This window comes from Aythya fuligula, chromosome 8, assembly GCF_009819795.1.
Source record: "Aythya fuligula isolate bAytFul2 chromosome 8, bAytFul2.pri, whole genome shotgun sequence".
In the NCBI taxonomy this organism is placed as follows: Eukaryota; Metazoa; Chordata; class Aves; order Anseriformes; family Anatidae; genus Aythya; species Aythya fuligula.
Window position 1 is genome coordinate 10,139,410 of NC_045566.1, and position 22,676 is coordinate 10,162,085.

Below are 22,676 nucleotides of genomic sequence, written 5' to 3' on the forward strand. Positions count from 1 at the left end.
AGTTAAAACCCCCATCTCTGTTTATCTCTCAGCCCCTAGTTTAACAGCGAGTCTTAGTGAAATCTTCACACGTGTGGCAGTCCTGTCCTGAGTCTGCCCAAGTCAAACGCACGTAGTTCTTGGGGAACAGCAGCAGAAATTATTGCCCCAAGCAGTTTATTCTTCCCCCACAGCTGGGAGTTACTCCTTCCCTCCTCTCCGTACCCCTGCATCGCCAGGGAGGACTGAGCATCTGGAGGCTCTTTTTCAGCAGCTCAGGGCAGAGCCAGGCTGAGCTGCGTGCACCGGAGGCCAGAGGTGTCCCAGCTCTGCTCTGGGACAGGCAGCTTCATCCCTGTGTCCCCGTGGATCCCTGGCACTGACGGTACCTGCTGGATTCAGGAGGTGGTGGGCCATTCCCTGCTACCAAACACATTTATCCCTTCCAAGCAGGGGCTGGGGCCTCAGCGTGAACAAGCAGCAGCTTGTTCGGGCTGAGTTTTCTGCTGGTTATAGCTGTCCGTGGGGTTTTTCTCTGAAGGGACCTTTGGTTCTTCCCCAGGCTCCCCTCTGCATCCCTGCAGTGAGCCTTACTGAGGTTTTTGCTTTGGCAGTGGTACCAAGTCCGCCAAATTGTAGCCCAGCTTCACACAGAGCTCCGTGTGTGTTGGGGGGGGGGGGGGGTGGTTAAAACCCCGATTTCCCTGTATTCAGGCAACAGCTTTTCTTTCTAAACTTGTCATTTTTCCTTTCTAAACGTTTCCCTTTTCAGAATAAAGCAGCGCCGAGGTGCTTTCAGTCAGCCGTAGGTGCTGTGCTGCGTGGAGCCGGAAAGGCGGACAAGTGCTGGCCGTGTGCTGGCTGCCGGAGCTGCGCTGCCAGCACAGGGCAGCGATAGTTGAAGGTGAACACCTGCACTGCACGATGAACTGCACAATATTGCTTTTCTTCAGAAGATCATTAGGCGGGCCGAGTCAGCAGGCTAGACAGCAGCCGAGGCTGGAGCTGGCTGGGGGCACGGCTCCACCCCACAGCTGGCGGGCCTCACACCCCTGGGGCCCTGGGGTGGCAGCCAGCACAGTAGCCAGTCCCCTTTTTGGCACTCTCCTGAGTGCTAGGTTGGAATCCTGCCTTGTTGCTGCATTCAGGGCAGATGGAAGAAGAGAGTCCTTATTCCCTTTTTCCTTGTGAACTTCATCTGGAGCGGAGGGCAGGATCTGGGCCTGCGCTTCCAGCCCAGCGCAGACATTTCTTTACTACATGCTCACAGTTTGCTTGCTAATAATTCCTGCAAAGCTGCTAGCAGAAGAGATGTGATCAAAGGGAAATTGTATTGTTGTCTGCGCTCTGTTTTTTCCAGGTTCTTTCTAAAGCTCTAACCTCATGAAATAAGTTAGCTGATTTGAGGGGAAGAAAGAGTAAATATAAAGCAACCCCTTCTCCCACAAAATTTTAACATGGTAAATTCAAACTTGTTTTGAATATTTAAATACTGCAAGTGTGTGTCTCTTTTTATATTTTGTCTATTTGTTGAAAAATATATATGTAATATGCATTTATAATACGTATCTACATGAATTATGTTGCACCAACAGTCGGTTGTGCAGGTACAGCTGACATCTGTTAGATGTGTCAGGATTTCATCCTGCTCACAGCTGAAACCTGTAGATATGTGAAACCTGCCACTTCCACCTCTCATTGAGGAATACCAGAAAATCAGAAAGCCAGACTGATGCTGCTTAAAACAAGGAAGTATGCGGTCATACGTACTAAGTTACTTCCCCAAATCATTGTTATTCAATGCTGAGTTCACAAAGTTAAGTACCTGGCAGTTAGGAAGTGCCACAGCTGAGGCTTCCTGTGCAGCTTTTTGGTTCTTTATGTGCCACGTGTTATGGTACAGTCCCCAGTTACATGGCTCTGTTCTTTTTCTCTCTCACTATTGCTTCATTTGGCACCTGATGCTCGGTGAAGGAGATGCTGTTTAAGATGGTATGTAATTTCTGTAGTTCAGATGAAGGCCACCCACCTGCTTACTGTTAAAACCCAGTTCTGAAGACAGCCTAAATACTTTCCTTTCATATTCTTGATGCTCCTCACTGACACTAGAATGCCCTGCATGCATGTCATTAACTATCTTTCAAGCACCTCTATTAGCAAAGTAGGGGTCTGTCTCCATTCTGAAAGGGGGAGGAAACTAAGGCACAAAACGGTTGAAATTCGAAGCATCTTTGTCTTAAGTATGCCGTTTTTCAGTCCTTAGTATTATGCACAGCTCTTAAAATGATGGAAGAATCTTTTCCATCGTGATGGTTGCCACAAGTTGGTGCTGATCAAATGAAAAGTACTTAATCAGAGGCAACCTGCAGAAATTAGATTTGTGTTCTGCATTCAGCAGCATCTCTAAACTTCCTCTGACAGAAGGGAGTTGGAAAAAAAAAAAAAAAAAAGGTTCTTCTGGCATCATTCATTTACCTTAAATATTAGCAGTTCTCCTCTCGCAGCCCTCTGCCTTGTGTATTTAACACACATGTTCTAACAAATGAGGCAGTCATTCTTCTGCCTCATTACACGGCCTCGATTCATCCCCAGGGTATAGTCCATCTTTACATCGGGCGAAGAAGAGATCGAGACTGGCGAGAGAGGAAAAGTAGGTGAATGTGTTTTTGAAGGATTGTGTCAAAATGTGTACGCACAAGGTCTTATTTTACTTATACAACCTTAATTAGGTCTGGCTTTTCTTAATTTGAGTGCCCAAACTGTTACCTGATGTTCATGTAGAATGGTATGTGTGTATGTATGAATATATATTAATTCTAAGAGTGTCATTCAAATTCAGTCAGGCTACTGTGACTCGTGCTAATGGAGTAGCTGTTATCAGCACAGATTTATCACCTGCTAGGTCAGCCAGCAGAACGAGATGTGATGCTCTGAGCTTCAAAGAATATCCAGCTCAGCCTTTGTAACCTTGGCCTGGAGCGTACTCTGGTACTCCATGGAGTAAAGCATAAGCAGCCCAATTACCTTGCAGGAAGAGAGAGAGAATGGAGCATGCCCAGCGTAGAATGACTGAAAAAAATGTAGCTGCAAAGCAGATCTTTTCCAAGCATGTGCAAACAGTGGTTTTTCAGACTTAGCTTGATGTAGTATGGGCACTTTTTATGTTTACAAATGTAACGCCCTGACGAAAAAAATGACTGTGTGCCAAATTGCAAGCATGAAAATGCGAGAGCTTTTCAGCAGAGCAGTTGAAATATTTTTAACATGGACAAAACAAAGTATTTTTCCATAATTTTGTTCTTGGAAATAACTGAGACTTTTTTTTGATGAAGCTATCCAAAAAAAATCAGCTTGAGGCAAACACCTGGCATGGGTAATTTCAGCCAAAACAGTTAAACTTTGGCAAAGTTTATAAACAGATGAAAACAGAAACTTACAATAGGAAATGCTGGGCAATTTATCTACAGGCACCCCAGTTGTGCCACCTCTGAAAACTATCAATTTTTTTTCGAAAAGCAGATGCCATTTTGTGTTTGCTCAGATGTTATGGCTGCTCCATTATGCACAAGGGTAGCAGCTGCATTTTCTAAACTAAGGAGACATTTGAACTTCATTTCAAAAGTCTCTATATGTTGTATATATTAAAAAATAGGGGATTTTTAGCACACATCTTTCTCTTAGACATTAGACCTCTTCACATGCTTTTGTGGTGTCCTTTCCCTTTTTTCCTTTCACTCCATACTAAGAGCAAAGTAAAAATTGCATTCTGTAATATATTAATGTATTTTGCAAATCACCATTTTGTCCTGAATCGAGTACTTTTGAATTGCTGGGCGTAGAAAAAGCCACTGTTTCCAGTGTTGGGTCACCTGGGAATTGGGCAGCTCTGTTTTGTGGCCAGAAGGAATGGTGAAGGAATGATGTGCGGTGCTGGAAAGGCAAGAATGACAAACAGCAGCCCTGCGGTCACTTTGAAAGGCCTGAGTAAGCATTTGCAGTGCCTCGTCCTGGGAGTGCTGAATGCTAACACTTCACCTGCCGCCTGGGAATCCACTTTTCCCCCCGGGGAGCCTTCCCTGGGGGTGCAGCCGGAGGAGGCAGAGCTGGAGGTAAGGCACCAGGGCGGCTCTTCTGCAGCTCTCCCAGCACAGAGCTGCCTGCCAGCATTTGCTGGTGTAGAGAAACTCTTCTCTGAACTGAGCAAAGCTGCAGGAGACTTCATAGCCAAAGTCAGTATGATTTGTTTGCAAAGTTAAACACTGCTTTTTCTGAACTGCTGAAATAAATAAGAGCAAATCGTGTGAGGTCATAGAGCTCTGCCTTTCCAAGCTGCTTCAGCTGTGCTCCCACAGCAGCTTCGCTTCTCAGCTCCCCTCGACCCTGTCCAGAAAACCTCCTCTGGGCCAGCCCAGGGAGAGGAAGGTTTGCTGCCTCTGTGCTCCGTCTTCTGAAATCGGCGGCTGGGAGAAGAGCTGCAATGCAGCCACCCTTCTTTTCCCCGATAAATGACGGGGCAGTCTGGGGCAGGCAGAGGGTCTGTGCAGACTGGAGGTGCGAGTGACTTGTGCTGAAGCTCCTGCTTGGCCGGCTGCGTGCTGTGCTGTACACAAAGGCCCCCGCAGGTTTATATTAAGGTGCTGCCCAGACTAAACCAGTGCATTTTTTTTCTTTTTCCCCCTCTAAATGCCTTTTTATCATTCAGGCTGTCACCTGTGTTTCCTGGCAAAGGCTGCTGGCTGGGGGAGGTCTGGCAGAGCTGAACGCCCAGCTTGGTGGTCTTTGTGTGGCTGCCTGAAAGATGGCTTAAAACAGAACCTGCTCTGTGAATACCTGCGAGTTAACATGTGTCAGCCGTGTGGCTGGAAGGTTTCTCCTCTGCTGTAAAGAGAGATTTTATAATGAATACTTTCCTTGTGATTAAAATGGGTAGATAAACAAATAGCTCCTACAGGAAGTATACTGTGTGAAGACAGGGCAAATAGATTGTAGCTCTCCAAACAAGGAAAGGGAGAGGGGAAAAAAAAAGGGGGGAAAAAAAAAAAACCACCAAGCTCCTCCTTAGTGCATTTAATCTATTAGAATGTGAAATAGCAATTTATCTTTCCCATTTCCTTTCCTTGTCAAACATATACAGCTGTTGGAGCTTTCTCTGTTCCTTACTAGAAATGCCAGGACTTGAATTTGTTGATGCTGTCCTCCTCCAGAGTATTGCTGCTTTTATCATCCTTCCATGATACCAGTTGTGCTCTCTCCTGAAACCTCAGGGGAAGAAAACGTAATGATCCCAACTAGATTTAAACAAATTATGATTCTTCTCCAAATCATTTCTGTAATAAATATAATTACTCTTCCTGTTAGTGCACTAGCAGGGAGCAGACAGATCTTTGGATGTGCTGAACTGGAGCTGATTATCTTCATGACTAACTGCAAATCTGTCTTTGAGACCATGGTATGCTTTATTATTCATGTGCCTGAGATGCTTAAGCATACTTGGTCACAGTTTGCACGGTATTCTGTCCATGCAAGCAGCTCCTAGTGCAAAATTCTGTAAAGTAAATGTTAAAAGTTGTTAATTTGTCCTCTAACCATGACTTGCAGAATTGGATAATGACCCTTCGGGTTTCCTATGAAAAGTGAACATATAAAAGATGTGAAAAAGGCTTTTCAACCAGCAATGCAAATATTATAGAAAAATTTAGGTTGGGGAGGGACCTCCTGCAGTCTCTAAACTGTCCTCCTGCTCAAAGTAGAGCTAATTTATGTGTTGCTCAGGGTTTTTTTTTTTTTGCAGTTGTTTCGAAAATCTCAAAGGATGGAGACTGGGCCTTGTCCCAGGACCGTACCACTCACTGGAAAGTTGTTTTCTTTATGTCCCAACTGGAATTTCCCTTGTTGCAGCTTATGTCCATTGCCTCTTGCCCTTTCACTGTGCAAGTCTGAGAAAAGTCTGGCTGTCCTCTATATCGCTCCGCTTTTGGTAGTGGAAAACTGTAATCAGATCCCCCTGCAGCCTTCCCTTCTGCAGGCTGCGCAAACCCCGCTCCCCCAGCTTCTCCTCGTGCATCATGTGCTCCTGGCCCTCTTGGTGGCCTCAGCTGGGCTTGCTCTGATCTGATAATAAACATTAAAAATTAACTATTTTTTTCCACTGTTTCATGCAGTTGCAGTTTCCTTGGGTAGCCTTTAGTCAAACTGATGTTTGTCTTCATATGAGACAGGGATTTTGAACCAGTGGTGAATGAGAATTCGTCTATCCATCTGTGTGTGCTTTTCTCTCTCTCTCTTTTTTTTTTTTTTTTTAATTTTGTTAAGTCATTGCCACTTGGAAAGTATCATCTTAAGCATTCTTTCTTCAGTGCAGTACTGTCTCTTCCCCACAGCACTGCTTGCATGTTGGATAATACTTGGGGTGAATGGATTATCTTCTCTTGCTAGACATTTTCCTGTGAGGATGCAGTCCTTACCTGTGCTGTCATGGCTTATTTCACTTGTGGTGGAGGACACAATTCACCTGTATTTCTGTTCATATGACCTGAATTTCTCACCAAGATTTTGCAGCTTTAAAGAATTTTTCAAGATAATGTTTTCTGTTCTTCTCCTCCCTGGTTTGTTTCTAAATCTCTTTTCTTCCCTACCACCTTCTGAAATACAGAACATCACCTTTTACTCAGGGGTTGAATGACCTTTTGGAAAAGAGAGTAATTGTTATATAAAATAGTAATTATTTCCCTACTCTTCTACTTTTCATAGTTATTGTATTCTGGATGTCAGTTCAAAACCAAATTTCATCACGCCTTAGCCCAGTCCAGTGAAATGTGAAAAGCGATAAAGATACCCATAACGCTGTTGCTGACTTCATCATTGCATTGGATTGTTATGGTGGGAAACTCCCTTCCTGCGTATGGAAGGGAGAATAAGCACTACCCGGACACACGTGCCTGAATAGAGTAAGTCAGGGAATTACAATAAAGAGAAATAATAATTAAAAAACAAAAAAGTAAAACATTTTAAAGAGCTACAGGCCAGTCTATAAGAAATGTTGGGTGCTGTCTAGTTCAGTTACCAGTTTTGTAGAAGTCAAAGTCCTGGATTTAGACAAGATGTGATATTTCCCTAAATCAAAGATGAAATGTAGGACATGGAACGTTTTACACCAGTCTTTTCCAGATGCATACCACCCTGAAAGAACAGTGAGTAAAGAGGAGGAGATAGAATGCATTGGCCAAAAAGCTTCGTCTTGGAGTTCTTCAAGAAAGGACAGTGACAACTGACACACAAACAAAAAAACAAGTTAGTTGTATCACAGTAGAACATGGGAGTTGACTTCCCCAAGGGCTGGAGCAAGCACTAGTGATCAACAGTTAGGATGAGATTTAAGGTAAGAATGATTATTGGAGAGAAGGATATGGAAATGGTACAGGTGAAAGCAGAACTGGAAGAATTAAACATCAGAGCTTCCAGGTTATCTCCCAGGCTGCTGAAAACTGGGGCGTGTTGTTGAGACCAACTGGGAACGCATCCATTTGGTTGCAGAAAAGCAAGAGCAGTGCTTGCATGGAGTGGAGCAAATTGATACAGAAATCTGCAGTGCCTGTAGTGCAGCCTCAGTGGAGCAGGGTGAAAGAACTTACCCACATAAAGCTGCAGATATATCAATATTTTTTGACACTGAGGTGTTTTATATGGACAAATTCTGAAGTGCTTAAGTCTATCTAAACATGTACTTCCACACCTAAAGTTTACACAGTTTTATGGATATGTGTCAACCTGACAAATGCATCGCATGCGTGTGTTTGCTTAGGCATTTTATGAGAATGCCTCTGTTTGATGCACTTTTCAGAAAAGGAGCCTGATTTCAAAGGCATTTAGAAAAGAGTTGGTAACTCAGACACAGATGGTTGCAAAGGCGGAGGTGGGAGAGAATGGGGGAAGATGAGTTCTGGCAAGGAAACGCACTTGGTGCAGGTGCGCTTGTTTTAGAAGAATGGGATGCTGTCTGGGAATGAATGAGATCCATTCCTCAGCAGCTCCTACGACCTGCCAAACACCCTGGGTGGCCTCCGACGGCCTCCGAGATTTTGGTCAGAGAGAAGCTCTAAAAACGTCTAAACCTGCTGGCATTCCCAGGCAAAAGATGCATTAGTCTGGTGTCCCAGGCTGCTTTGTGAGTGGGCAGAGTTAAGGTTGCTCGGATGACCTGGGCTGAGTTGCGCGCACGCTTTCAAAGGCATTGAGTGTGTAGCTAAGGAGTTTTAATTGCTGCGGTCAGTTTTTGGGAAAGCTGCCTCGTTTCCCAAAGGGTTTCTTGGCAGAAGCGGGAGCAGATCCCTGCTCCTTCAAGTGCATCCAGACTCGGGAGAGCTCGAGAACGGCTTTTATGTGGTTTGCAGCCCTACCATCCCTTGCATGCTTTGATCTGGATCCTCTCTGCGTTGTGATGCCCGCGACTGTCACTTGTGTGCTGCCTCCTGCTTGCCCCCAGCGACCAGAGCGCAGGATGCTGACGGTGGTCCTGCAATTCTAGGAAGTCGTTCATCACCCTGAGCCTCCAAAGCAAAGCTGTGCAGTCATCCAGGCTTGCTCAGCGATGGCTTTTCAAGTGCTTTCTCCAGCCATTATGGATGTGGGAGAAGGCTGCTGTCAGATTTGAAGGTTTGGGGTCGAAAATAGTATGGAAAGACAAATGAAGCACAAATGCAGTCATGTGGAATTGCCTTTTAGCAGAACATTTCTCAAAGTTTCCTTCTGTTCTCCGTAGGCTTTTAGCTCCAAAAATAATGAAAGGCATTGATAAATATGTTAATTAATATCAAATTGGGGCTGTGTGAGAAACTTACTCTTTTTGTAGTAAAAATTGTTGAGAGTAGAACATGACAAATAGGGTGTAGCAAGAAATAGCATCTGTTTGATGCCATGAGTGGTGCTGGGGATTATTGCATTAGGCACAAGTGATTGCCTGGTAGTTTATGGGCTTGCCTGGTTGCTGTAGAGTTTTCCTTTATTATAATTAGGTTTGGATACACCAAAAAAAAAAAAAAAATATATATATATATTATTGAAAGATAGAGGGGCAGATTAGCCTTCTGCAGGGCTGTGGAACGCCCTCCAAATTTATCATTTGATATTTTTTCCTTTTGTACAAAGTCCTTGCCTGCTTTCTCCGCATTCTTAGCATGTCTCAGAAATTCCAGCATTTTTAGCAGTGAATCAGTGAGAAGAAGGGGAAAAGGCCCGTAATTGCTTTTTCCATTGTGCTTGTTAAAACCGCATTGTGGGAAATGGACCCAAACACTGTCTTTTAAGTGGTGTTGAGTCTGAGGCAGGTGGTATTAACTCGGGACTGCATTAACTCTTTTCAAATCTCTTTCCTGTTTCCTTGAGGAAACATGCCTGGTGTATATATGTGGCAAGGGCTGTTTGCCTGCCTCTCGCATTGACATTTTAATTTGGTCCATGATATAAATATCATTTCCCTAATCCCCCTTGCCCTGACCCTGTTTTGTCTTTTCTTCAAAGTGAGTTGACTTTTTTTTTTTTTTTTTTTTTTTTTCCTGAAGGAGGGGGGAGGAGATGGGAATGGTGGCTGGCTGCTCTAGTTTGGAGCATTAAACGCTGGGGAAAAAATCTCCGAGTAACTGTTGTTTCTTTCTTTGTATTCACATGGAAATTTTTAATCTCCATCAAAGGATCAGGAGAAAATAACGTTGAGATTCAACAAGAGAGCTCCCAGCTTACATGGAATTTTTAAATGTTATTTGGCTTTATCCTTTAAGCGATGAGAACCATGAACTATGTACCTACAGGGTTCAGAATTAACTTTTCTCTTTCTTCCAACACACCCTTTTTTTTTTTTTTCTTTCTCTCTCCCCGTTTCTTACATCTTTATTGTTCTGAGCAAACACGCAACTTCTTTTGGCCAAAACTATAAGTGCCTTAGGATTTGTTTAGTTGTATTTATGTATACATTTCTAACGTTAATTATGAGCACCAGTCTGAAATACAGCCTCATGTTCTCCTTTTGATGTGATCTGAAGAATCTCTGTGCAAGGCCACAGAGCAGAGATCAGAACCCAACCCACTGTATGCACAGAGTCATACAAAAGCTAACATTAGACTATTAAAAAAAAAAAAGACAAAACTGGGTAAGAAAAGGGCTAATAATCTGCTTGCTTTAGGAATCGCAGACGCTATCTGTGCCTGTAGAAATAGCTGCTTGTGCTAATAATGATAGCAAGTGAGACCCCCTGTAACCAGTCCAGGGAGGGCAATAGCAGATTTCACAGGTGGGTGCTGACAGCAATGGTACATTTCACGCTTCATCACAGATTAATAAAAAAAAGGAAGGATATTAAAATGCTAATACTCATTAATACTGTTTTATGGTGTTTAACATTAAACATGGAAAATGAAAATGAATGACAGCTGGTAAATGGAACTGACAGTCCTGTTCAGGCTTGTAAGGAATAGCTGCAGGAAAGAAAAGCTGGGGATGCTCCCATCCTGCAGCGGGTCTTGCCAAGCAGCACCTCCTAGTACCCAGCCGTTTGCAAGATGACTTAAAGTTAGACTTAGGTAGGCTGTTCTGTTGCTGGAAAATACTCGATGAGATTTTTTTCTTTACCAGCATTGGTCAGAACTGTTACTCTTTGTGTTGTCTGAAAGAGAGCCTCCAGCCATATGTACATCTAAGGAGCAGAAATCACAATCCACTGAAAGATTGTGAAATGTATTTGTTTTTAAGTTTAGCTGGTCATCTTTGTCTTTGGTTGGTTGATTGGTTGTTTTTCCCAAACCCGTCTTGCATTTCAGTTGGCTCCATTGTTCTTCATTTCTCACAAAAGTTTCAATAAGCTTGTCTTCATCCCAAAGACAGCTGTATTTGAGCTGGCCCTCTGTGATCCATAATATAATATAATAATAGACACAGACTTCAAACATCCAAAGAGACTTACCTCTGCAATATCACAGACTGTTCTAACTTATGCTTAGCTACGTTTAAATATGAAATTTTAAGATGCGAGATATTTTCACCTAGTGTTCCTAACGAGTCAAAATTTGACTTCTACCCAAACTTTAACTCTGCCCTTTCTGTCATACAGAAATGCCAGGAATACTGGGAAGACATCACAGTGAGCAGGGACCAGGGATAAAGGGATTCTGAAAGCATAGTACTTCTTTCTCCCATGGTGACAGTACTCAGTAAAGTTACAGTTGTTTGGCCAAGTATCCATTCTTGTATCTGAGTATTTTAGGTTTGAAATAAATTTGTTCTTGAATATCCTAGATTTGTAATGCCTAAGTCTGAGAAGAATTACCAGGTCAGGGCAGGATAGCTGACTGTAGAGGAGTGATGTGTCCTCTGAGCTAACATTAAGCATATGACTTTTCCCAGGAATTCCTTTGCTGTTGTGTTGTTGGTTTTTGTTGTTGTTTTAATCTCGTCTTGAATTTCCAGCTGTTTCTTGCACACACACCATGAATTTCAGCTGCCCTGTTGCCTTCATTTCCCCTGTGTATGCACTGTCTCTTGATACACTTGCTGATTTCCTCTTCTGTTGTGACCTACTGCCTGAACAGAGGATTCCATCCCGGATATATTTATTCATTTATATGCTTGAAATGTTATCAAAATCAACACATTCCAGAACTGCTGCCATTTCTCGTTTTTCTCAAGAGACTGAAGCCACGTTAGGTGCTCCAGGGTACCCCTTCCTTTACAAGAAGCAGTTTATTGGCACTGTCAATCTTGGGTTAATTGAAAACCTGCTACTTGGCAGTTTAATTGAAAATCTGCTACTTTCTGCTGAGGTGAAAACAGACAGATATCACTTCAAAAATAAAATTCTGGGGAATGAAAAACCACGAAAAAGGCTTGTCACTTTGGCTGGAATTTACAAAAGCATGTTTATTTTGGCAAATGCTTCTCAAAAGCAGGTTCATTTTTATCGTCTCTACCGACTGGATTAGCCTGTGAGGTGTCAGACCATGGTTACTCAAATTTGGCTTATTGCTGGGTTTTTGCCAAAATTTTCTATGCCCTTCTCTCCTTCTACCTACCCCTCCACTTTCTTTCCCCTGGATATAGTAGACTTCTTTACGTTGATCTCAGCGAGTGTTTCATTCGTACTCCTTGGTGTTGGAGGAAATAACATGCTTAGAAACCAGGGTGCTGCCAAGTTTTACAATTTGAAGAGAATAATAATAATAAAAAAAGCTTTCTTTAAAATTAGCATCTTACACTTTCTAATTCTTAATATACATGTGTCGTCCAGAATGTTATTATAAGAATTTTTATCACATTGGACCAGAAACCTCTTCAGTTTTTCTCCTGAACTGGGGTTACAGGCGGGTTGGTACTTCCAAACTCTTGATAACTGATTTTTTTCTTTCGACGAAGGTTCTTCACTCCTATCCCTCCTTTGATTTGAGTTCCTTTTCTAGTCCCAGCCAGATGTTTGCTTTCCCCAGTTGTTGACAGTCAGATAATATTCTCACGCTATCACTTCATATATCCACGCTTGCAAGATCTGTCACAAAAAATTCCCCAATTTTTGTCACTGTGAGCCTTGCTGCAAATGTTTTAATTCTTTCCAAAGGAAAATTCCTTTAATGTTACAAATAAGTTCTGCTTAAACAGCAAGCAAAGGCAAACTTTCCCCTTTTTCCTTTTCCAGTAAGAAGGGTGTGTTCCTGGGCCACATCTTATAGATGACCCAGAGACTTTCTCCACGTTTGCCGAAGGAATGTGGCTAACACTTCAGAGAATTGCAGGAAAACTGCAGGAACTTTGCCAAGAAAGAGTAAAACAGCGAAAACCGGGAAAAATTTTGTCTTTCCACCTTTCCGCTGCTTTCATTTCCTACCGTGTTGTGTTGTCCTCTGCATCAGACTATTTAAGGCTGCCAAATACTTGGCTATTTTATAGGTAATATATCTTATAAATGCCATGGCCAGCCTCTGAGGGAAACACAGGATTGTCGGTTTTGGATGGAGTATAAAACCCGAGCAGGAAATCATTGCTGAATGGCACAGCTGCAGGCAAACATTTTAGGCTAGTAAAGTGCCCATCTGCACAGCCACACGTGGGGCGGCAGTGGCAGGGCGCGCCTGCAGACGGTTAGCACGGAGAGGGTTTGTGATCAACGGGTGAAGTGGTTTGCTTCGTTAGTTCCTGAAATACAGCTATCTGAAGATGGTTATGATGGTTCTATTTTAAAGAACGGAGATTGCAGACCAGAGCTTTCCGTTTTCTTTAAAGAAATAAAAGCAGAATTTCAGATGTGGGATGGGCGAGATGACCCCGCTGCCAGATGGAGGATGTGGCACGACCTACAGTGAAGGACTGGAGGAAAAGCTTGTCGAGGAAAAGGAAAACACCATGTTTCTTCTTAGGGCTGCACTGGTGATCACATCTGAATCCTCCTGTCAAAGTCCGAGATAGGAAGGTTTGTTCAGGCCTTTAGTTCTGTCTGTGGTGTTCACCTGAACAGGGACCTGCAAGGGTTGTGACCTGTGTTTGATAAAGCGTGAGCTGTTTAAGATCCCACTTAGCTAGAGGGTTTGCCAACTTAAAATTACTTTCAGGAAACTCATTCCAGCACTTTCCTCTTTTAATTTCACCTATTATTTGTTCCTAGCCTTGCTATTTTCCATTCTGAATATCTCCCCTTCTTTTGCAAGTTATCATCTGATGAGTTCATTTAGTCAAGCTCTCTGTGTTTAGTTTTCCCAGTCCTTCCTCTGAAGTTTAGCACTTCCTGCTACACGTGCCAACTTGCAGTTTATTTTCCGCATGATTTTCCCAAGCGCTACTTTCAATAATCCACAATTCAGTAACTAAATGCAGATTGTTAAAATAATGAAACAACAACAATAAAGCTCTTTTTAGACTGCAGCTCATGCTCTGCAACTGTAACAATGATTCATTTGTTGGTGTTTTTTTTTCCCAAAATACTTTATTGAAAAATAGAATTACCTTCTAGTAGTCAAAATTAAGTTACAGGGGTTATAATCGCATTGTACAGTAGACTTTCTACACTGATATTTGTCTATTGGGAAGGTTTCTTCTTGATTCATTGTAATGTATAAATCGATGCAAGAGGGGAGATAATCTAGCGATTGTGGTCATTGTTTAAAGCATTGATGGCTTAGGTTCAAGTCCCTGCTTTATCACAAACCTCTCACAACTTCTCTGACTCCTGCTGTTGAGGTGTCAAAATTAATATAGCAAAAATTGAAATCTGTACATGGGGAAAATGCTGAAATCTTTGGAAGCTTTTCTATTGAATTTGATGTATTTTGGACCGGTGTGCCTAAAGAATATGAAACTCTTGGGACCTAAACTTGTTGATTTCTGTTGGTTAAAGGGCTGAGACTTTAAAGTGCTCTTGATGGTTCGCGTGTGCAGGAGGACATCATTAATGTCTATATTAGAAATATCTTCATTTAAGAATCAGATATTTCAGATATCCTTGAGCATTTCCATACTTTTGTCATAAAGAGAAGGAACTTCTTTGGGGTTTCCCCTATACACACTTTATTCTCTCTTTTCCTGTAAACAGATGCCATTTTTAAGCCATGTAAAATGGATTTCAGTTGTTGCCATTGTGATGTTGGCAGTGTTCTGCATTCCATCTGCACACCACCATGAATTGCAGGGTGATGCTTTATTAAATTATAGGCATTTCTGTTATGATATAGGGGAACTGGTTCTGAAGATGAAGCTTTTTCCCTGTTTTGAACCTTCCTTTATAAATTAATGTATTAAGAAAGCACATGACTGCTGGACATTGCCTTAGTGCCACATGTCTTGGGCTATCTGGCATTTGGATTTGTCCTTATGAAAAACTGCAAAATGCTAATGTTATGCAAAAAAAATGAAGGTACGTGAGTTTTAAAGTTCATGGACTTCAGGTGTGCATCTCCTTCCCCAGGTCAATCACATCTCTCCGGAGTGAACTGATTCCACATCTGGTTAGGAAACAGTTCTCTTCTCCTACATCATTGCAGAAGGGACTCAACAACAAAGAAGAGGACCAAAAGAAAAAGGAACAAGCATCCCTAGGTCAGTATGACTATCAGAAATTCAGTGAAGGTTTTAAATCCCTTATACTGCAGCTGAAGTGTTGGAAAGAGAACAGAATTAGCTTGAAATATTTGTTTTGTTTTGTTTTGTTTTCTCTTTCACTTTTTGATAACAAGGTTCTAGTAAATTTCTCTTTTAAACAGTATTATGCATTTTACGAATGTTTTTGTCCTCGTTTATTTTGGTGTAAATCAAGAACAAATCAGCTAGGTGCTCTATTTTTTTTTTTCTCCAGAATCCAGTATAGGTAAATGCACCTTTGAGAATGTAATTTTAGGAGGCAGTTCCATTGTGTAGGGCAACAGACAAAGCCTTAACCACCTTGCACTGGGAACTGGACAGGATCTCAGATGGTGGAATTTATTTTTAGCATTTCCACAGTCTCCTTGTCTGACCTTGGGCAAAACACTGCATTTGTCCTGATCCCTTGATTCCCACCTGCAGAATAAAAATAAGCACTTACTCACTAGATGTGATAAAATCTGTTAATGATTGCTAAGTATCTAGCCATTCAGATGATGTGGGGCAAAGATTTCCCTTCACCAACAGTATTTTAATAGTACTCCTCTTCAGAAAGCATTTCATTAAATCCTGTCTAACTTCATGCATGTGTGTGTTCTCCAGACATTTATAGTTTCATAAAGGAAGATAATAGCTTGCTGAAACCTGCTCCAGATAACTCTTGTTGGAATGATCATAGAGGAGATATGAACGAAACGCTCCACGAAGGAAAAGTGCGCTGCTACGTCCATATAATGAAAGAGGGACTGTGCTTCCGAGTGAATACTCTGGGGTTGTATATTGAAGCTAACCGACAGGTGAGAAAAATGAAGAATGGGCACTTGGGAATACAGCAGTTTAAGGGATATTTTGGTCTCCAAGAATGTCTCCCTGTGCTACAGCCGAGCAGTGTGTGGGAACTGAACCAGTGCCACGTTATCTGCGCACATCACCCTCCTGGTTGCTGGATAGGGACGTGAGACAAGGAAACAGTTCTGTCACTAATTTCCTCTGTAGCCTTGATTTAGCCAAGAAAATACCCACCCCAGATACTCTTTCTGGGATTTGTCGGTGACAAGAGAGTCAAGAAGTGTGGAAAATAAGGCTGGAAGTAGCTTTAATAGATCATCCAGTCAGCGTCCTCCATGTCCTAAAGGCAAGATCAGTTCTGACTGGACTCTTAGCAAATGTTTATCTAAGTGATAATGGCAAAGATTATTAATGTTTTGCAGGAAGTCTTAAAACTACCCATACATTCAGAACGCCTAATACTTTCCATTATGAAAGAATTATTTTTTAAACAGGTTTCAGTACATTGGCACTCCAGGTAAATACAGAGGTGATGTGTTGATCTGTTGCAGCTTTCGTTTACTTTCACACTACTGAGAATTCATAAAATAAAAGGTCGTAGGGGAGGATTATAAAAATCCTAGCTAATGAGATGATGATTAAAAGCTTTTACTCCTAACATGAATTATTTTTTTAACTACACTGGCTGATGCAACTTACAAGTTCTCACTTTACTCTCCAAGTGATGAACTTAATTCTGTGAGGGTGGACAATTTCCTCTAGTTTTGCAAGATTGTAAGGGAGTGCAAGAGGGGGATTCTCAGGGTTTCTGAGGTTTCTTAGGGACTCAGGGTTTCTGGAAGCAGGGCTGGGAGAGCAGTATGTTGTAATGGGAGTCCTGGAAGTGGTCATTTCCTTGCCTTTGCTCTCAGACTGAGTTGATTTCTTTTTACTAAAATTAATGAATGAATTTATGCAAATTAGAATTGCAGCATGGCAGAGTGATTTCACACACTGGAGCTTTTTCTCTTCGGTGCCTGCAGAGGAGCACAGAAATGAAGTTATTTGTTTTAAAGCTAGGGATGTGAGAAAGTGAGGAGGGGAGGCAGCACTGCTGTAAGAAAGGGAAAAATTTCCCCAGGAACATCAGGAACAAGTGTGCCCAAAGGGTTAAGGGAGAATACCGCTTGCTAGGGGAAGTGTGCGTGTACATTTGGCAGCAGCCACTTCAGTAAAAAGTTATTGAGTTGAGCCAGTCAGACTCCATGTGGGTTTTGGTGGTGCTTGTTTTTTTTTTTTTTTTTTTTAACCTAAATATTCTACATTTTGGTCAGTTCAGGAAATGTGTTTGCTCCTGGGTGGTACATAGAATTAGTGTTTTGAAATCACACTGGGGCCTTCAACGTCAGAAAGGATTTTCTTTGAATTTTTAACTTTTCCAGAATGGTAAAATTTCCAAGGAAACTATGCAGAGGTAAAGCATAAAACGGAGCTTAATGATGGGTTGTGAGAAAGGAGTTCTTCGGTGCCCCTGTATTTTGTTTTTCTCGTTAATCCTGATAAAAGATACACATATAGTTTTACGTCCTTTTTTTTTTTTTCTTTCCTTGTTTTGTTGGCCTCTCGTGAAGACTTCTGGTTTCTTGTTTGCTCGTGGTCTTCACAGACCAGATTCTGATTCCGAGCAAAGCCTGCACCTATAATTTTGCTGTCCTAGAGGACAGACTCGCAGAGCAGTAGCAGTCCAGTCCAGTAGCCGTGGGAAGGAATGGCATCCTAACCCATTGCCCTTCTGGTGAGGAAACACTTTACTCACATCATTTCACTTCCAGCTGGGTTTCTGGATGCCTGCAGCCTGTGTGTGGGCAGGTGGGTTCAGGAGGGAGTTATCTTCAATAGCAGGAAATAGTTTCTTTGTAAGATGAATTAAATCCAAACACATCTTAAACCTTCCCTTGACCCAGGCACTCCCTCTGACTCCTGCCCCCTATCTAACCTTCCTTTTCAGAGTAAAATGCTTGAGCTGGTAGCTTTCTTGGGTCACCCCTCAGGCTGCACTACCACCGACTGATTCTAATAAGGGTTTTGCTCTGGCCGGTAAAATCCTTTATTTATTTTAACACACCACCTTTCTACTGAGGGAGGCCAGGAGCCTTTCCTTGTTTCTTTCCCTTCCCACAGAGCAGCACTGGACAGCAGGAATCCTTCCAGCCTACGCTGTAGGTAACGCCTTGGCGTGTCCTGGAGCTATCTGGCGTGGCTGCCCTGTGGCAGGTGAGGACAATGTCCCTTCACCAAGCCTGTGTGTAATCCAGCTGGGTTGGCCTAGCTTGTGGTGTTTTGGTAAGCTGGTGGTTTTCTGTAATGCCTGCGGCTTGGACTGAAGGATATAACCTACCTCGTTGCTTTTAAAAAATAATAATAATAAAAAAAAAAAAAAAAAAAAAACACAGAGAAAACGTAAGTCTAGTAGGAAGACATCTCCAAGAAGTGCAGAGTTACAGGTGTAGAAATGTCTACTGGGGACAGCAGGCAACCTGAAGAGGTAGCTCAGAGATGTGAGCTCATCTGAGCTCATCTTATTCATCTGAATGAAGTATCAACTGTGAAAATTCTTATCATATGAAAAACAGCACTATTTGCCCATCCTTGCACGCTGGAAGGGAAACGGGCTGGTCATATTATGAATATCTGAACAATTTCCTGCAAGTATCATCTCATTTGAGATCTTGAGATATTTTTTTCTGATCTGATCCCAACTCCTTCAGATCTGTAGGATCTGCTTGAGGTTCCCTCCCTAGCTATCAGCTCTCATTACCCCAGCTTTCCAAGGAAGCCATTTTACCGTATCGCACTGGATGGCAGCTCCTTCCTGACAAGTGTGGAAATTGCTGCCGACTCTCAGCCAAATTTAACAGCAAGAGAGATCTGGAAGATACAGCTTCACGAAGAGTTTTGTCAAAATAGGTGCCTAGGTAGGGAAGAGAGAGGCTTAATGAGTGGCCTTTCCTCTGCGTTCGGGCAATCCCAGTTAAACCATCCCCGTGCTGAGACACAAGCTGCCCTCCCCGATGGGCAGTCAGCTGGCCAAGCAGCACAAGCAGAGCTCTGCACATCCACAGCATGCCCTGCCTCTCACTCAGGCACGTGGTCTGCCTTGGCACAGACCTCTTTGCACTCACGCATCGGTTTGTCACCTTCTGTGTTTCCTTGCCTGCCACCTCTGTCACACCAAGGTGCATCTGACATTGCCTCACCGCTGCAAGCAGCTCTGTGCAGCCCTGTGTCTTCGCAGCACCGTGTCTGCAAGGCTCCTGCCTCGCCTGGGATCCTCATCCCTGCTGTCATCGCCTCTCCTGTGGTGTGTGACCTTGGCCCCAGCCTGACGCCAGGAGAAGCAGAGTGCCTCAGGCTGCTCTTTCACCTAGAAAAGGGGGAATGGTAGCGTGATATCCCATCCTCCTGCTGCACTGGCTCCCCTTTCTTTTTGGGAGCCAGCTCAGAATTGCTCTCGATGGATTTGTTCTTGGCTACCTAATGGACCGTGTCTCTCTCTATTACCGTTGCTACTTTGTCTGCTTATCAAACACCTGTCTTCTCTCTGTCAAGAGCCTTTTCTTCTGCAGCTTTCTGCCATCTGGAATAGCTACTTGATCAACTGTAGTTTCTTTCTTCTTACACATCTGAAATACTTTTTTTTTTTTTTTGCCTGCATCTCAGCATGCTGCCTTATTGAGTGGGCTAAACACAGTCATCTTTTTAAGCCAGTTTCTTTTATATTTGATCCTACTTGCATCTCTCTGCTGCATTACCGAATGATAAAACATTCTGAAGTGCGTTTAAAATGGCAGATGATGGGCAAACCTGTAAAGTAGTATATGGGATGCTGCTGTGTCCTGCTGGAACCTGCAGCCTGCTTGCTGCTGGTGGCAAACTGATTTTAAAGGGAGACGTGCAGTACGTTGCAGTGGAAACACACCTGCCTCCTTTACAAATGGGAGGACAATAAACCCCACATATCCAGTTGGAGATTTAAAATTCAGGAACCTACATTTTCCTTTAAGTTAGTAAGTTTATGACGTAAGTGCAATGGAAACCAAAGCCATCTTTGAGCAGTTTATGTACCATACAGATACAGCCTAGTCGTGTTAAATTCCAGTGCTGCTTTCTTTATTCAGGTTCCCAAACTATTGCTTAATCTGGGTCTGGAAGAGCCACTGGTTCACGGGTCTGCACAGATCACTGACAGAGGCATGGTAAGTGTTCCCTTTGTTCGTCTCTGCTCTTTCAATACAGTCTGCATGCCCTTTGCTTCAAGAACTGCTTCCTAAAATTCAGTCCCAATGTTGGATGAGTTCTGATGTACAGAACTGCAGTGTGAGTGGTACAGCCCAGTGCCTGCTTGTAGGCTCTCTCTTGAGTTCCTGCCTTTCAGTTTCTGTCTTTGAACATGTTTGGTAAATTTTAATTTAATTCGATAAATTTTAAAATGGAATTTTACTGAGCTAATAAAGCTTGGGAAGACTGTCCAATCTACGGGATGGGCCCCAAATTTTTGGTCTTTCCTCTGCCAAGAATCCCTGAGGCGAGAGCAGCGTGTGCTCTGTGGATGAGTGCTTGAGACATGCTGGTTGGAACACATGTATGGAGAACACATACTGGTGCTTTTGCCAGTTTCCATTTTTTTCCTCCCTAGGTTGGATCAGACAGCATCATTGGGTCGTCTACGCAAGTGGGGGAGAAGACATCAATTAAACACTCCATCATTGGCAGCATGTGTACCATAAAGGACAAAGTTAAGATAACAAACTGCATCATCATGAATTCTGTTACAATCGAGGAAGGGTATGTTACCTCTTTGTACTTCAGGCCACTAAATTTTCCGTTCACTTTTCTAGATAGATTCCGAGTCTGTAATTTTTGTCCTGTAAGTAACAGTAGATCACAGGGGAGATGTTTCTAAGGCACATGTCAGAAATGTCTCTGAAAACAGGCTAAAAATGCATAAGTGAAATGATTTAATGAGTGTTGCAGGCTTGAAACATAGTTTGCTCTTTTTAGAGGCGATCATACCATCTTCAGAATGTGGAAGTAAGTTAAGAGGATGTATGACTCTATAAATTTGTGTGCCATCTCTCCAAGCTTTATTTTAGTAGCTGGGTCTATGAGCATACCTAGACTATTTGGGTCAGGAGATATATTTTAAAGTGGTACGCTTACCAACTGCAAATGATGTTATCACCTTTGAATATTACAACTTTCCCTAACATTTTCTTTGACCCTTTTTTGTCATCCTGCAAGCTTTAGTTTACTATTGTGTATGCTGAGTAATAGAATGAATGAATACGTTTTTCAAAGAGAAAATCTGTCAGCCAGTAGAGGTTTCCTATGCATTAAAGACACTAATTACATAGGTAGCCTTGAACCGTTCATTTCTAAATGTGGGAAAAGTGGCATATATGTAATTGTTGATGTCTGCATGCCCCCATCTTTCCATACAAGCTGGCTTCCTGTGGATGTCAGCGGAAAGGAAACTGCTGATTGAGTCTGTGCAGGCCTGTATAAATTCCCTCCTCCTTCATGGCTTGAGGTTTGCTTAGGGCCTCAGGAAAAAGGCCAAACTCTTAAAAAACGCCAAGTTGGCTCTGGAACCTGCATATCTGAAAAACAAAAAACCCAAAGGATGTGGGGTCTATGGAGGATACTACTGTTACATAACTAAATTACAGGTAAGTATGGTACCTTGCTGCCAAGTGTTTGTCTTTAATAGAAATCCACAGTAATTTCAAGCACATCATAAATCAGAATTCCTTTGAGTATAGAAAATAGCTGGTTTCCAGTGCAATTGCAAATGGATCCAGTATGGCTGTATCACAAGTGCTGCTGTCATAAGAAGTACCAGAAGCTCTCTCGTTTGATCATGGGACCCTCTGTCATTTTGATTAATGAATTGATGCCACAGTCCTAATAGTATGGTTCTGCATACGAGGTGAGCAGCTCTCAGAGGCAGCTGAGTGTATAAATAGTAGTATTTTTATGAAGAGTCCCAAATTAGCTTGTGTTTGTCTTCACTGTTATGTAGTAATACTGTTTTCTAAATCCCAAATCAAGCTCAAGAGTCATTATCATAAGCGTTCAACAAAATTCCACAGGCATTATAAATATGATAAGATACTAAAGCTAACTTTTTGGGTCAAATTTAGTAAATTTCTGGAAAACAGTTTATTCCCTGGTCACTCTAAGTGAAAACAATGTCATCACCAATGAATGAAAAATCTTGCAGTCCCTGGAGTTTTCCCCTTGAGCAGTTCCACTGATACACTGGAGTCAGATTTGTAATCATTCATCTCCAGCCAGAAATAAGATCGTAGACTGTGGAGCTTCATTTAAAAGCATCTTGTAATTCATATTGCGTAGATCTGCACGGGTACAGCGCTGATAAAGTATTTTTTATTGCATCATTGTAATCTTTAAGATTAGAGAGGGATGAAGTCATGCATACACAGGTGGTGAGATACAGAAGTATCCTAGCTGCTAACTTTTGTTGAAAGAGGTCTTGCTTGTAACTCAGTGAAAACAGTTTCTGTGTATTTTGATCTTCTTTCATGTATTTGATTTAATCTGATGGATTTTTGTTAAAACGTTAATGATTCTGAAACATGTTGATGGACCCATTTGCAACAGTTGGATAAATTATATGTGGTTTTGCTTAAAATGCCCACAGTGGACAGCTTTGCTTTACAAACATCTCTTCTCCCAAGCATTTCTAAGTAACTCGGGCTTTACCTAATCACCGACTAAGAAAATGTCTTCCACTTTAGTT

General features: G+C 42.3%; 1 protein-coding gene across 1 annotated transcript in view; it reads left to right on the top strand.

Moving 5' to 3' along the window:
* Positions 1-22,676, top strand: part of EIF2B3 (eukaryotic translation initiation factor 2B subunit gamma) — a 95,242-nt gene that overhangs the window by 51,695 nt on the left and 20,871 nt on the right. The window contains exons 7-10 of the mRNA XM_032192407.1: positions 14,913-15,043; positions 15,689-15,882; positions 20,032-20,109; positions 20,550-20,698. Coding sequence (XP_032048298.1) covers positions 14,913-15,043; positions 15,689-15,882; positions 20,032-20,109; positions 20,550-20,698 — 552 coding nt within the window. The remainder of the gene's footprint in view (positions 1-14,912; positions 15,044-15,688; positions 15,883-20,031; positions 20,110-20,549; positions 20,699-22,676) is intronic.